The sequence below is a fragment of the Callorhinus ursinus genome, unplaced genomic scaffold, assembly GCF_003265705.2.
Source record: "Callorhinus ursinus isolate GAN/ISIS: 27379988/994484 unplaced genomic scaffold, GSC_fseal_2.0 scaffold8, whole genome shotgun sequence".
NCBI lineage: Eukaryota > Metazoa > Chordata > Mammalia > Carnivora > Otariidae > Callorhinus > Callorhinus ursinus.
The window spans coordinates 7,616,497-7,633,996 of NW_027397070.1; the positions used below are offsets into that span (position 1 = coordinate 7,616,497).

At 37.6% G+C, this 17,500-nt stretch overlaps 1 protein-coding gene across 4 annotated transcripts in view; it reads right to left on the reverse strand.

The window, feature by feature from the left end:
- The window catches only part of PRKD1 (protein kinase D1), a 318,122-nt gene that overhangs the window by 137,665 nt on the left and 162,957 nt on the right, over positions 1-17,500 (reverse strand). For all 4 annotated transcript variants that reach the window (XM_025869149.2, XM_073895013.1, XM_073895012.1 and 1 more), the window contains exon 2: positions 11,294-11,432. In XM_025869149.2, the coding sequence (XP_025724934.2) occupies positions 11,294-11,432 (139 nt within the window). The remainder of the gene's footprint in view (positions 1-11,293; positions 11,433-17,500) is intronic.

Consider the following 17,500-nt stretch of genomic DNA (forward strand, 5'->3'; position numbering starts at 1 on the left):
GGGTGCCTTGGTTGGTTAAGTGTCTGCCTTCGGCTCAGGTCGTGATCACAGGGTCCTGGGATGGAGTACCGCATCCGGTTCCCTGCTCAGCAGGGAGTCTGCTTCTCCCTCTCCCTCTGCCCCCCGCCAAATAAATAAAAAAAGAAAAAAGAATATTATCTTTTCTAACTTGGACAACATCCACTGTCAATTGCTGACAATTTTATTATATTTTGTATGTTTTTGTAAGCCAGCAAAAATTTATGTTGGAAAAAAGGTGAGACAAAACAAAGAAATGAAGCCATTCATCAATCGGACAATTAATCTATATACTATATCATGATGCTGTATTATTCTTCCTGACCTCTTTCTTTTTTTTTCTCCTATCTACACTTCCTATCTCCTTCATTTCTAATATGATTTTACAAGTTCCTTATGTCCTAGGTAGTGTGTTAGATACTATACATTATTATCATGTGCATCCTCAGTTTGAAGGTGAGGAAACTGACACCCAGACACTAACTAGCCTTCCCAATGCCACAGAGCTAATGAATGCACTGCTGGGAACTGAACTCAAGCAGCTTGGTTCCAGAGTCTGTGCTTTTAAGCACTAAGGTATGCTGTGTAGCATGCAATGAAACAAGATAAAGAAATTAAGAAACTTGGGGAAATAGAATACTGTGGCAAATACAAAGAATTAGTATAGTAAGAGTGACGTAGTATTGACTTGGGTCATATTAAAAGTGGCCCATGAATTCCTATCTGAGAGGGAGAAGCCAAAGCAAAAAGAAAAACCAGACATCATACAAGAGTAACATTACTCAGAAAATAAAGCTGTTTTGGGGTACTAAAGTCTGAGGAATCTGTCCTATAAGGAAGTCTCAGGGTAATATAGTGGACAATTTCTCCCCTGAGATTTTGGTAGTAAATATACTACCAAAGCATTCAGGTGTGTTATTTCTAACATTCCTCTAAATGTCGTTTCAAAGAACATTTCAGTAAAGGCATTTCTGCAGCCTATGTACGTGTGTGTGCAAACAATGTGTTCTAGACCTTTAGGAGTAAATTTGGTTTATCTAGCTGCTCTAACAGAACTTCTTTTTGATAGTGAAATGTTTATATCAATATGGCAGCTATTAGTTAATGTGTCTATTAAACACTTGAAATATAGTTAGTGTGACTGAGGAACTCAGCTTTAATTTTACTTACTTTTAGTTAAATTAAGTATAGCCACTCACAGTTAATATGGACAGGGCAGAACTAGAGAAATGGTGGGGTTGCCTATCTCTCAGCCAATTCTCATGAACATAATTTTGTCTTTCTATAACAGATGAACAAAATAACAACTGAAACAGTTTTATTCTCCAGTTTGAGCCTAGAACACAAGAATTTTGTGCTAACTCGATATTAATAATTTTTTCAAAGATTATGACAAAAAACCTATTCATATCACCTCTATATAGAAGTGAGCCAAGGAAATACTGATTTACCAGATACTATGATTGCCTAAAACTTTTTTTTATTAGGGTCTAGTCCTGTAAGTCATCTATTTCGTTACCTCTGACGTGTAAAAATCATTTTTGAGTTGGAGTGCAATTTCTTAAATACGTCCCACATAATTCAGAGTCAAACCTGGTAAATGAGGTAGATTAATAAGACTTTTGTGTGTGTGTTTTATACACCAATTCATGTAAAAAGGCAAAAAGAATGAGCTAGTATCTTAGTATATATTCTAGAATGATTCTGAATATGCAAAGTTCTCTGAGATCCTGTTTTACATGGAGGTGCTAACATGGTAAGATTTACATACATGAGACGGTTAAATCTCCACCCTAAGAAGCAAATATAAAGAATTTTTGATTACACAGAGACCAGAAAATACAGAGAAAAAGTCCTTTTTGCGTGGTTTTCATTACCCCTGTGTTCTTTTCCTGTTTATCTGAATGAGTTATAATACTGGCTTCAATTAGAGAAGTAACAGATGAAAAGAGAAGAGAAGGAAAAACTCTGATTTCTGGCTGGATATCCACTTGCCAGATGGTGAAGAACTAGGCCTTAGGCTAATTCTCCGTGAAGAGAGGGGCTTGATACGTCTGTCTCTGAAAACCACAGTATGTACATGGACAGAGATCTATGGAGATTTAGACTCTGGTTTTGGAGCACATGACTCAGCTTTTCCTATAGATGGTGCCAGCTTACCCTTAGGCACAGACAGCTGTTCTGTTAGGTGGATAAAGCAATGGTGCTCCAGTGTGAGGAATGGGGGTCAGGGGAGGAGGAAGAGCAGGAAAGGTCAGCCAGCATCCCAGCATATCAGTCCTAGTTCCTTCCAGACACGGAAATCGAGAAGTCAGAGCCTGAGGCCAGCTCCATAGTCATTACTAAGAGTTAACGCAGGTATAGAGCACTGCGGCTCCAGATGAGGAAATGATACTAAACTGATGAAGGCAGGTGAGATTAGCATGGGGGAGGGGCGAAGGGTAGTGCATCCAAAAGGAGTGATTACTGAACATGTTTAAGAAAGAGAGCAAGAATATTTGTAAGAAAAGAGCAATGGCTAGGAAAACTGGTTGAAGGAAGAATGAATTGAGGTAGGTAGCAAATGAGTTACTTGGTCATGGTGATGAGCATAATCCAGGAGTTGTGGGAATCAGATAGGAAAACAATTAGTGTTTTATGAATTAGTTCTTATTTTACATGAGAAATGTTGTAAAAGACACTGAAATATTTTGAAAGTAGAACTGGATTTCTAAAAAAAGTAATTTCTAAAAAATAGTTTTTGACAACATATAGAAGATAGCAAGAATCTGGAAAAAAAGGATTAGTCAAGTGATAATAATACTGATATTACTAATAGATTAGGCCAAGGAGAGCCAACAATAAGCATTGAAATTCTTCCTACAGAACAGCCTTGAAATTCTTCCTACAGAACATCAGTAAGTTCTGGATATTATATATAAGCACCAATTTAATAATGTGCTTATTGGTTTGTTCATTTTGTTACTTCAAGTATCCATTCATTCACTCAACAGACATTGGTTGCATGTGACATGCCAAGTCCTGAGGATTCAATATAAAAATAAGTGGTTCTTGTTTCAAGAAATGTGTGGGTAGAGGTAGAACAAGGCAGAGTACCTCACATTCACCAGGCATCTTGTGAAATGCTTTATATCTATCCTCATGGAATTTACAGCCCAACACCAATAGTAAAGATATTACTATTGCTATTTGACAGGCGATGGATAAAGACTCAGGGAAAGGAGGTGACTTGCCAATCACTATGCAAGAAATAAATGGCAGCTCAGCCCAGTCTTTGACTGGAAGTCCACTAATTATCAAACTGGATTTATGGGGATATATGCCATCAAATAACTGTGATGCATATTTCTGAGTTAATATACGTAAAGCACTTAAAACAGTGCCTAACACATCATGAATGCTATACGTCCTTATATCATCATCATTAATGTTGTTTTTCTTAAAGAACAATATGGGGGAGAAATATTATTTATTCAAAATTAAACAAGAGAAATCGAACACAGCAGAACGCAAAATGTCCATAAAGTTTTCAAATGAAATAAGATTCTTCAAAGAACTTTTCTCTTTAGGGTTTGTCTTATGCCCCATGTTACCTGGGAAGCATGTTTTCACTCTGCCTTGACACTTAGGGTTACTTGGGTATAAAAAGACAGAGAAGCAGTGCACTATTGTGCCACATCTCCCTAGAGACTCCACTCCACAAAGAGACAAATAATGGAGAAAACTACCAAAGTAAGGAAGGAGTGCTCCGAGCCCCCATATCCCAGTTGAGGTCACAAGTTGGGAAAGGTGGAAAGTCTATGGAAACATTCCAATAGCCTCCTCTTTGTATTCACTTTTCTATGAAAACGATTAATGTAGTACAAAGAAACTAAAATGAGGGTTACTTGCAAGACAAAGATGGAAAGAGGCTTAATATTAACAATAATAACAAGGAAATGCTTAAGACACAGTTAACATAAACCCTACTTGGAAGAAAAGAGTAACGACCTGTAATCTTACATTTCAGTTTTCCATTATTATAAAACCACCAGCACAAATAATTGCAACTAAAGTTGGACAGGAATTGGCACCACGAAGCCTGGAACACTTAGATGCCCAAAACAACTACAGAGAAATATAAATTGAGTACTCAGGCTGGGTCTTGTACAACCTTAATTACTCAAGCAGTATGAAGACTGGGGAGGTGCTTCGCACGATTAATTCTCTCTTCTTAAAAGCAAACAAAACCATGTCTATCTAATGTATTCTTGGGGAAAATAATGCAGTGATCTAATATATCACTCTCACAGTTTTCCTCCTCCCGCCGTATTTCAGGGGAGTATAAAACACTGCTAAGCAGTATCCTACATCTGACAGAAATGGATATAACTGGCACAGTACCATACAAATCAATAATTTACATTTTCTATAAAAGGAAAAAGAACCTTGCTAGAATTTTTTTACCTTTTTTGGCTCATGGTTTAGGCACTGAATCCTAGGAATAGAAAAACATGGTCAGAAGGATTCCTGGAAATATACTGATGCTATGACAATATTTCAATTTTGATCAGAGTTGTGAAATTATATGATGGGATCCTGTTTAAGCAGGGGTGTGGTTACTTTATTTTTTCCTATTTTGTACTGTCACTCTATGAAGAAAAGCCTCCGGGTTTTCTTAACCTGGTCACAGTTTTTATATTTATTAAATATTTATTTTTTCATGAAAAGGAGGGGATAAGGGTTCTACAATAAAAACAATGCCAGTGGAACCTGTAGCTCGTTACTGGTTTTGTTGTTACAAATACCCTCAATATTTCCCTGAAGTATCAACTGACCATAGTAGGAATTCTTTGAACAGATCCTCAAGAAATCCTGTTCAAGTTCAAACGGTTAACCTGAACTTAAGGTAATGTAAATAGTGATTAAACACTTAGATTCAAGTTCTGGTACTATCTCTACTACTCACTGCAGGATGTGGGCAAGTTAAAATGTATATTTTATAGCTTTTAAGATATCTGATTTCACTACCTCCCAGAGTCATTGTGAAGGAAACATTACTTATGTAAACAGATTCAAAAGCTTGTGCTATTATGTAAACAAAGCTTTCTTTCTTCCTAGCTCCTGTTTTTCCATGGTTCAAGTATTCCCCTCTGTGAGAGAGCAGTGGCCTATGTGTAGAGAGAACAGATAGACCCTCTCAGACCATTTGGTCCATGGGCTTGACCCAGAGGAGTACTGCCAGTGTAGACTGCTGAGGCCAAGACTCACTATATACTTGGGAAAAAAACAAGTATCTGTGTTAAAAGTGAATTTGGGAAGTGATCTTAGAAAGTTATGCTTCATATTAGCATGAACCAAAGTTCTTAAGAGTCCTGCAATAAATAGCTCTTTTAACATTGTTTGACACAACAATTCTCAAAGTTGTCAGACCAGGATTCCCTAACAACGATGGACATCGTGGGGAAAGGCTGCTAAGAGCGTGAGGAGGAGAAGAAACCAGAACAGCTAACATCTATTGTGTAGTTGCCTGTGTGTAGAAATCTCTGAAGTGCTTCACATGCGTTCACTTATTTTTAATGTTTGTAGTAACCTCACACTGTAGGTGCTGGTGCTGCCTCCATTTCACAGATGAGGAAACTAGGGCACAGAATGTCTAAATGTCTTTGCAAAGATGTAAACAGAAAATATGGAAGATGTAAAAAGAAAATATGGAATCCGGGCACTATTAGCCCTGTTTGATACTTTCATCCAGTGTAAGATTCTTTTTTGATTGAAAAACACACAAAAACCCCTAAACCTCAGAGATTATGCAACTTGTACAAAATCACAAAGGAAATCAATGATACTATATGCCCAAGAAATTAGTTCTCCAGCGTCTTGGAGCAGTAGCTAAACCACTCAACAAACACATTGAACAACATGTGAGAGCAAGACTTGGTGGGAGGGAAGAGCATGTGATCACTCTTAGGTGGTTGTAGCTGTCCTTAGAGTCCTCTTCATATTCTCATTTTCCTTCATCAACTATAGCCAAATGGGCATATATCTCTTCAATTTTACCCCTAAAATATTCCTTAATCTCTCTATCCCATTTTCAGCTCTTGAATCATGGCCTGAAAATAGGCCCACAGCTCCCTCTGCCTGGGCTACAGCACTAGCTTTCTAATGAGGCTCCTATCCCTAGATGGTGTGGAACAAATAACCAGCCACATGTGGTGACACCGCTTTGCAAAAGCTATAAATAATACTGCATGATCTATTGCAAAAACTAGTGAAAAATATCCGAAAAAAATTGGATTTTTACCATTAATGAAAGAAGGAAAGATTCAACATTTAGCTCTGACTTTAAAATTGTAATTTTACTAGAGAAATTCTTGTAGTTGTCTATTTTCCATTTAACCACCTATTAGACACACACACACACACACACACCTGCGCGCACGCGCACACACACACACACACACACAAATTATTAGCGATCAAGCCCCCACAAAACAAAAAACAAAGAGTTGAGTCATGTGAATGCAGTGCTGGTTATTAATTTGCTTTGCTATGGCTGAATTATCAGGCTTTGATAGAGACCCAACATGAAGAAGGCATCAGATGAATTCCATGAACTTTATTTTATAGTTTAGGACTACACACTTGAACTTGACTTTGGCTTTAGTAAGAGAAATTTCCATTTGCAGTGTTTTCCTACTCCATAACAATAGTACCAATGCTAATCCTTTGCTTAACAGACAAAATTTGCCAGTGGTGGGAATGTGCATGGTGGGGAACTTCCATGGAGTTCTTTCTTTTTTTCTCCAGAACCCAACCCATCCACCCATGAGCAATGTTTTCCTGGCTTACAGGGTCTAAATGCACTAGCTCATACAAGCCCTGTTTTTCAAAAAGAAAAGGAGAAAACCAGCAAATTAGCCAGGAGCAGCCTGGTTAGAACTAACAGATGATGAAAGGTCTCAGCACAAAATGACATGAGCAAGAGAAAATTCTTGATGGTTGCCTGAAGAGTCTATAGAGTATTTCACCTTCCTCAAAATTAATTTTTTCCATATTTTCTCACATTTTACTGGACTCCTATGTCAGAACATGTTCCTATGGCTGGAATACAGGTTAAACATTAAAAGAATCAAATTATGTTTATGCTGAACTACAGAGTAAAATTTATTTTTTCATAAGGAAAAACAGAAAATTTGGACAAATGAATTTGAACAATAAAATTATAGTCGTTAAGAGAAAAGTCTCCACAGCATCGTTTATGTTCTCAAACTGGTCGAAAGGCAACAGAGGGGGTGCGCCCTGGGTTTTGTTCTCCTACCTCCATTGCCATTTTGAATGAAGTTGATACTTAACCACACCTTCAGGAAATGGCATATTACTCTGCACTGCATATTCTTCCGGGACTGGGTCAGGAATGAGTAAGTGATAGGAGCTCCCTCACATTCACACCTGACATGCCTTCGTTAGCAATCATTTGTCTTGCCTTCAATTATAATGCAACGCAACCCTGTCCACATCACAGGTGCTAATTTCTGGTAAGGGCTGAGTCAGTGCACAGCAAGGAGACATGAACTTTCTATTTCTTACTATTGAGGAAATACCTAGAAATGATGTTTTTATAACAAATCAATATTTTGTCAAAATTTTGTAAATGTGATAACTTCTAATGTGAAAGCCACTAGTCAATCAATCAGCTCATATATATTTATTGAGAACCTCAACTGTGGTAACAAAAGGATGCGGGGGCAGGGGGAAGAAGAGATTGGTGAACAGCAGTAAGGCCAGTAAAGACGAGTCTGCACCGAGACACAGAGGCAGGGGACTGTGTGTCTAGCAGCTCTGTGTAGCTCAGGACCAGGAATGACAAAAATGGATGGTAAAGTTATTCAGATTACAGACCTGTGTAACAGGCCCTGTGAGGGTGTAAGAGAACACAAGAGAGTTGAGAATGCATCAAAGTGATGTAAGACGTGCACATGGTGGCCCATGTGCTGTGGGGAGAGAAAAAGAAAGGGAAAAACACAGTCTTAAGATGGTAGGGAGTTGGTGCCTGAAAACTACAGTCAAAAGACAGGGCCTACAGATGTGGATTTGGTAGCAGCAGGCAAGATGGAGAAGGAATGCCTGAGCAAGGACCGAGGAGCTGGACCATGCCTTAGTGGTGAGCTCAGACATAGGAAACTGACGACAAGGAGAGAGGAAAGGGGTAGGGGGGGAAACAGGGTTATAATGGGGGGAGGGGGAGTTACGGAAAAACCATTTTTAACATTTACTGAGAAAATCACAATGTGAAGCATTAGAGTGGGAGAGGAGGGAGAATACAGCCACCAAAGAAGCTAACAGAGAAATGTGGGAGATCATCAATTAAACATAATTGAATGCGGGTATATATAAAAAACACATACACTACATTATTATATATAATAATTTAAATACATATATTTAATTAAATATGTATACTTGAATATTTAAGGGTTAAATGACATTGGGGACGTGGGACTATGTGGACTGAAAAAGTTGAAAGTCTCCAGGTTCGAGTCTGAAAGTAGGCTGTTACAGAACGGCTCCTTTTAAATACCAACAAGTTAGCTGATAAGAGTAGGAGAGACCTTCCTGAGTCTGGTATTGGGACAACAGGTAAGAAAAAAGGCTGCCTTTAAGTGCCCTCTCAGCAGTTGTGGCCATGGAGACAGGAGAGGCAGAACATGGGACAGAAAGGGTGGCTGGCAAAAGGAGAGGAGTATAAGCACAATGAGGGTCTTGGTTTGCAGAGATGGTGGGAGGAGCATCATGCTGTTCCCTGGGCAGCAGGGCAATGCAGAGAGCTGCGTCAGGTCAGTGTGCCAAAGGGCAGGCCCTGCTCACTGAGGTAACATGCAAACAGGCAGCCCTCTTCCCTCTCCCACAAGCACAAGCACACCCACACCCAGCTTGCATTCAATCTGTCTGGTATCACTATAAAGTGCTTGACAACAAAAGTAAAATGGAAAGAAAAATAAATTAAATTTTGAAATGCAATCTTAAAAATTCTCACATATTTCTGGACATTGCCACAGGCCAAAAAAGGAAGGTTCGTAAAACGTTATTACGTTATTTGCAAAGCAGCCTGGCTATGAGTTTAATATGAATTATAGATAGAATGGATCCAGGGCATGATTTCCCTGAATAATTTATTACAGACAGACCCTCCTGTTCAGAAATAGGAAACTTAAAAAACAATATGTCTAAGGCACTAGATTTTTTGTTTTTTTTATTATGTTAATCACCATACATTACATCATTAGTTTTTGAGGCACTAGTTTTTTGAGGCCAGGTGTACTACTTTTGTGAAAGAGCCAACAAAAGGTAACAGCATGGAGGTTTCTCAAAAAATTAAAAATAGAGTGGCGCCTGGGTGGCTCAGTCGGTTAAACATCTGCCTTCGGTTCAGGTCATGGTCCCAGGGTCCTGGGATCTAGCCCCACATCGGGCCCCCTGCTCAGCAGTAAGTCTGCTTCTCCCTCTTGCTCCTACCCCACCCCCCAGTCTCTCTCTCTCTCTCTCTCAAATAAATAAAATCTTTCTAAAAAATTAAAAATAGAACTACCATATGATCCAGTAAGATTCCACTACCAGGTATTTACCCAAAGAAAATGAAAACACTAAATCAAAAAGATATATGCACCCCTATGTTTATTGCAGTATTATTTACAATAGCCAAGATATAGAAGCAGCCCAAGTGTCCATCACCAGATGAATGGATAAAGAAGATGTGGTGTGTATGTACAACAGAATATTACTCAGCCATAAAAAAGAATGAAATCCCGCAATTTGTAAGAACATGGACAGATCTAGAGGGTATAATGATAAGTGAAACAAGTCGGTCAAGGAAAGGCAAATACCATATGACTTCACTCATGCAGAATTTAAGAAACAAAAAAAATGAGCAACAACAAAAAACAAAAACAGACTCTTAACTATACAGGACAAACTGATAATTGCCAGAGAGGAGGTGTGTGAGAGGGATGAGTAAAATAGATGAAGGGGATTAAGAGTACACTCATGATGAGCACTGAGTAATGTGTAGAATTGCTGAATCACTATACTGTACATCTGAAACTAATTTAACACGCTATATTAATTATACTTGAATAAAATATATATATGAAAAAATAATAATAAATTAAAGTGGTTGGTATTGTCTACAGAAAACACATGAAAGCTTTTGCTTTTTTGATTTAGCAAGTGGCAACCCTATAAACAAGAACATTATTACTCTTTTATCTAACAAAACAAGTTTATAGGCTCTAGCTACACAGTGAAAATGTGGCTATCCCAGGACCTCACACAGTGATAGATGATCAACAAAGATAAAGACAAATTGGAGTGAATCAAAGCAAAGTCCAACTGAATTATAATCGGTGCAACCAAGGTCTGGGCTCTGAACAAGTTGAGGAACTTGAGGAAGTTAAATCTAGAATCAGTGAAGCAAATGGATTTCCTTTAGATAAAGAAATAACAAGCAAAGATGGCCAGAGGGGAGAAAGGAACAATACAATAAGAGTTTCTCAAGAATTCCTCAATTTCCACAAAACTAAACATTAAAAATCTAGATCTGTTTGTATTATTGCACTGATCATTGTTGTAAGGATCCCCACTACAGCTGTTCTCTGGCACTTTTTTTTTTTTTAAGTTAAATATGCCTTTTTTTTCTGTATTGATACACACAGTCTGATTACTAACTTTTAAATCCTAAATAAGAAATCTAAATCTGGGCAGAGGGAAACACAGCAGCTCCTCAAGGAGGGATCTGGCTAGTGTCACATGGCATGGCCTGACCTGCTGTAACTCCCCGAACTCTGTTTTCCAACTTGGTCTTGGCTTAGAATGAGTAGACATCTGACTTAACTAAAGCTACAGATTCCTATTGTTATTTCTTGGCTTCCAGCCCCTCCACACATTTGAGGTCCTAACATCTGTCTTTTCCCACTGGGGAGTTTTTGGTTTGCTTTTGCTGCTGCCCAGATGATTCAAGGTGATGAATGCAAGTATGCTTGTGTATTGCTGGGAGGCTTGGGGAGATGGTAAAGTTGGAGAAAGTGACTGGGGCCATACTGGGTGTAGAAACAGCCAACTCGAGGCAAACCATTTGCTTTTTCCAAAAAATAATTTGAAAGTTCCTGTAGACAGAGGCCTAACATTTCCTTTTAGGGCTGAGTTTGATGGATTTTTTTTATGTTGCCTTAAAAACTTATGCCCAAGATTTCTTCAAATACAAACTATTAATCTATGGATAGAGAAATAAGTGTACTACCTGACAAGACAACTTCAATAAGATCGCCTTCTTGGATATCGTTAGCCGTTTTCACCAGCTGAAGGATGTTTTCGGAGGTAGGGTCATGGCGAAAAAGCAGGATCTTATCATACATTCCGTAGAAACCACATTCAGGGAACTGTAAATACAAATACCACAATAGGTTAAATGTCAAAATCCTCCTAAATTTAGAATAGAAACCAAAAAAATAAGTGTCAGGGCACAAATACAAGCTAATTTATACTTTTATACTATGTTAAATATATAGTAGGTATATTTGACATACAGTAAAATTCACCCTTTTTAGTGTGCAGTTCTGCAAGTTTTGACAAATGTATAGGAATAACTACATACCATCTATGTGGTATACACAAAACAGCCAAGATATAAAACAGTTCCCATCCCCCCCTAAAATGTCTCCATTCCCACTTTGTTATCAACTTCTCCCCTGACCCCCGGCCCCTAGAAAACACTGATCTTTCTATCTCCAAAATTTGGTCTTCTCAAGAAGGTCATATGAATGGTATTGTACCTTTTACATTGCATATAATTTTAAATCTGATGTTTTACTTTTTTATTTCAGATTTCTTATTTATTTATTTTGAGAGAGAAAGAGAGCACAAGTGGGGAGGAGGGGCAGAGGGAGAAGCAGACACCCACCGAGCAGGGAGCCCGATGCAGGGCTTGATCCCAGGACCCTGAGATCATGACCGAAGTCAAAGGTAGAGGCTTAACCGACTGAGCCACCCAGGTGCCCGAATCTGATGTTTTTCACTTAGTGTAATGAATTTAAGATTGCCCATTCTGCTACATGTATCATTAATCTTTTCATTTTCATTGCTGAGGAGTGTTCCATTGTACTGCATGGATATACCACAGTGTATGTATCCATTCCTCAGTTGAAGGGCATTTTAGTTCCAGTTTTTGACTATTACAAATAAAGCTGCTATAAATGTTTACTTAGAGGTTTTTGTGTGAACACAAGTTTTTCCTTCTTTGGGGTGTATGGAAGTATCTGGATAACTTTATAAAAAATTGCCAAACTGTTGGGCGCCTGGGTGGCTCAGTTGGTTAAGCGACTGCCTTCGGCTCGGGTCATGGTCCTGGGGTCCCGGGATCGAGTCCCGCATCGGACTCCCTGCTCGGCGGGGAGTCTGCTTCTCCCTCTGACCCTCTTCCCTCTCGTGCTCTCTATCTCTCATTCTCTCCCTCTCAAATAAATAAATAAAATCTTAAAAAAAAAGTATGCTAAGCAGCAAAACACTAGAATAATTAAAAAAAAAAAAATTGCCAAACTGTTTTGAAAGTAGCTATTGCATTTTGCATTCCCACCAGCAGTGTATGAGAGTTCCAGTTGCTCTGCATCCTTGACAGCACTTGGTGATGTTGGTTGTTTTTACTGTAGATATTCTAATAGGTGTTAGAAATAGAAAAACAATGTTTTTCTGTTATAGAAATAGAAAAACAATCTAATAGATGTTGATTGTTTATTGTAGATATTCTAACTCATAGTTTTAATTTTTCCCTAACAACTAATGATATTGAGCATCTTTCCATTGTGTCACCCCCATGCACACAACTGATCAACTCCTTTGCCCATTTTTTAAATTGAATTGTCTTCCTATTGAGCTCTGATAGTTCTTCATATATTCTAGATAAAAGCTGTTTATCAGATACATGTTTCATAGATTTTTCTTCCAGTCTGTGGCTTCTCATTCCCTTCACATTATTTTCTGAAGTTCTTAATTTATATGAAGCCCAACTTATCAAATATTTCTTTATGGATCATGCTTTTGGTTTAATATCTGATAAATCTTTGTGTAACTTAAGGTAACAAAGATCTTCTCCTATGTTTTATTCTACATTTTCTTCTTTGGGGTTCTACATTTGGATCTATGATACAATTTGAGATAATTTTTTAATGAAGTAAAAAAAACATCGATTTAGGCTCATTTTTTTGTGCATATTCTTGAAGATTCCTTTGGAATTGGTATAAGTTCTTCCTTAAATATCTGGTAAAATTCTCCAGCAAAGGCATCTAAGCCTGGATTTTTCTACTAAGATTTATCTTTTAGATAGCACTACTTAGATTTCCATTTTCTCTTAAGTGAGCTTTGGTAGTTTTCTTTCAAGGAACCTATTCATTTCATCCAAATTGTCGACTTTCTGGGCAAAAAAGTTTTTAATATTATTCTTCTATCACCCTTTTAATGTCTATAGGGTCCATAGTAATGTCTCTTTATTACTTTTTCATAATTTGTCTTTTCTTTCTTTTTGCTTGATTAGTCTCTGACCATCAGTCTATGTATCTGATTTTAAGCCAGTTCCATACTGTTTTTGATTACTGTAACATATTTTGAAATGAGGAAGTATCATGCCTCCAGCTTTATTCTTCTTGCTCAAAATTGCTTGGGCTATTTGGAGTCTTTTGTGATTTCATATGAATTTTAGAATTGTTTTTTCTACTTCTTTAAAAAAAATGTCATTGGTATTTTGATAGGAATTTCATTGAATCTGTAGATTGTTTTGGGTAGTACAGACATTTTAACATTAATTCTTCCAATACATGAACATGCACTGTCTTTCTATTTGTGTTCATTTTCCTTTCTTTGAGCAGTGTTTTATAGTTTTCATTGTACAAGTCTTTCACCTCATATTTTCATGTAAATCCTTGAAAGTTGTTTTCTACTAAGTCCATCACCTCTACCATTCTGGTCTATTTCCTTTAACTCTTTTTTGATCCTTCTAGGTTACATTTCCTCCTACATTTCCTACTTTTTCATATGTGTACTTTCTAAAAATTGAAGTATAGTTAACATACAATGTTACATTAGTTTTAGGTGTACAACATAGTGGTTCAACAATTCTATATGTTATGCTATGCTCACCACAAGTGTAGCTACCACCTGTTACCATATAATGCTATTAAAATATCTTGACTATATTCTCTATGCTGTACCTTTCATCCCTGTGAATTATTCATTTGGTAACCAAAAGCCTGTACCTTCCACTCCCACTCCCCTTCACCCATTTTGCCCATCCCCCTACTCTCTCCCCTCTGGCAACCACCAGTTTATTCTCTGTATTTATGGGTCTGTATCTGCTTGTTTATTTGTTCATTTGTTTCTTAGATTCCATATATAAGTGGAATCATATGGTATGTGTCTTTCTTTGCCTGACTTATTTCACTAAGTATAAAAAGAGAAATGCCATATGATCCAGTAACTCCACTACTGGATATTTATCCAAAGAAAATAAAAACACTAATTCAAAATGATATATGCACCCCTGTATTAACTGCAGCATTATTTACAACAGCAAAGATATGAAAGCAACCTAAATGTCCACTGACAAATGAAAGGATAAAGAAAATATGGTTTATATATAATGGAATGTTACTCAGCCATATAAAAGAATGAGATCTTGCCGTCTGGAACAACACAGATGGACCTAGAGGGTATTATGCTAAGAGAAATAAGTCAGAGAAAGACAAATACCATGTGATTTCATTTATATGTAGAACATACATGTACTTTTTAAATTAGATGCCAGATTTTATGAATTAATGTGAGCAGTTGGACTTTGTTGTCTTCCCTTAAAGAATGTTGACATTTGTCTTGGCAAAAATATTAAGAAAATTGCAGCTCAGTTTTGTCTTTTCAAGGTTTATTTTTAAGCTTTGTTAGGTTAGCTTTTAGAGTAGTATCTCCTCTAGGGATAGTTTAACCCTACTACTAATACGTAACTCTTTGAACATCTCTTTGAAATATCTCAAGTGTTCAGTGAAATTTCTCCCATTTGCCTGATAGAAACTCAACTGTCTCTCAGCCCTGTGTGAGCTCTGTTAAGTGTTCATTTCATACCTTCCAGGCAGCTGCTCTTTCCTCTGCCTTAATGATTTTCACCATACACAAACACAGATTTGTATTCAGTCTAATACTCAAGTGGGCCCTTAGGCAGATTTCTGAAGCTCTTTTTCTGTATAGGTCCCACATTTCCAGTGTTTCTCCCCTAAAAATCCTTTTGACATGGTCATCTTGAGCTCTATTCTGTACGTCTTCCATACAGCTAGACAACTAGGCTCCTCTTAGGTTCTTTCTCCCGACACTACACTCTGGATCTTGCCTCCAGGCAGAAAGCTATTACTTACCTTGTTTATTTCTCTTCTCTCAGGGATCACAATCCTGCATTGCCTGTTGGAAAATGTCTGAAAACAGGCATTCTACACATTTTGTAGTGTTTTCTATTTGTTTGGAGCAGGTGAGCATGTCCTATACCAGATACTCCTTGGGAGAAGAACTCAAAGCCTCATGTGCTTTTAAAATATAGAATGCTAATTTTTTCTACCCAACCTTTTGACTACCCAATTCTATATAAATAGCATTTGCAAGAAAAGTCAGTTAAAGACAAATAAAATGCCCACAATTGGGAAGAGTACATTTTAGATGACACTGAAATAAATATATAAAATACATTTAGTGAAATAAAATTTAATAATTATCATAAAACTCTTAAACCTCAGTTTGAGAGTTTGAATTAAACTTTAACTTAAAGAATCTTCCCTGATTTGATCACAAATGTTCTTCAAAATACACTAATTAATGCACAGATCATCTTACTATATCCTGTCCAAAACCATGGGTAGCTGATTCTGACTCAAGATAGGAAAGAGAAAATACAAGGGACTCAGTGTCTGAGATGGGGTGAGTAGACAATAATAGCTAGACAGGAAGAGAGATGAAACAATTGTCTTCCCAAAGAGGAACCAAACTTTACAGTGTCTTCTAACAATGTCTTGTGGATGTGCTGTGTGGAGGAAGGATCAGGTGGCAATAATGAAGAGGGGTTTAGGAGGCAAGGATTCTGCCACCTCATCACGATTTGTCAACATGTCCACACCCCTCTTGCTTTCTTCAGCAAGGAAATTGTCCTTTCTTCAAGGACATTTCTAAATTCTATTTCTCTATGGTCTTAGATTGCTAACATTTGAGTATCCCATTCTATATTGTGCCTCTTTGTAAAAGTGGGTATATGGAATGGATGATTTTGTATTCAAGTAAGGCTTGAGCGCCTCACATCCTAATTATTATATTTCTTTCTGAGGGTGACTCACAAAACACTTTTAAAAATAAGAACAGATAGAATAATACCAATATATACAACCCATATTAAAGCTATTATTTAAAAAGACTGAATTTAAAAACCAAAGATACCATCATGAATATTCATGGAAGTTATTTGTCCAAGATATAGAGCACTGAGGCGTGGATATCCTTTCTCCCACATGCCATCTTACTGGGTCATAAACATGGCTTTTCTTTCTTCATTAACAAGCCATTCAGAATCAGGTTGTAGAGGCCTGTGAAGCAGGGCACAGGGGTGAACATGAAGGCCTAGCCTCACGGGACAGTTGTCATGGCAGCAGAAACTAAGGGTTCGATTTTTTTTCAAATTGTACCTTTTTTATTGGCCAGAGAAAAATATATGCACATTTGCCTTTTACTGTTAAGAGAGAAAAAAAAATCTTTTCTTTGATGTAACATAACGTTCTGCTTGAATAGAACCTATACAATAAGACTTCCAAAAATTATATTTAAAAGTGATGTCTGGAAGGTGGAAAGTATAACAAAACAATGCCTGACAACCGAGAAGAGAACATATTGGGGGAAAATATTCATGGAACAACATTCCCTAATTTGGTCATAATCATCTGTTTTTACGTGAAGGTGTGTGAGCTTTGAAATCTGAAAACCCTCATTAAACTAAACAGGCTTTCAGAAAGGCTCAGAGGCTTGTAAACTCAGCTGGAGCCTATTACAAGATCAGTTCTGTGTTTCTCAGAGGCTTTGTGGTTGTGAGCGCAAACATCTGAGATAAGTGATTTCAAGCTCTCTCCAAGTTCAACTGTAACAAAACTGGCCACTGTGAAAATACGGCCAACAATCACGGCACTGGTCCTAAGCTCTTTAATTCTACCCTATGCTGGAAACCTCTGTGCTGCTGTGTGTATCATTTGGCATTTTTGACCACAGAGCACAATTTACTGTTACATTTCACTATAAATTCATGGCTGGCCAGACAATGTGCTCCAGAGTAGAATAAATACATGTTTTAATGAGTTGCTGAAATGTGACCTGGCCAACGGGAACTCTGAGGAACAAAGGGTGCTTTTCCACAGTGGAGGCCAATCACAAAGGGCAAGGAACA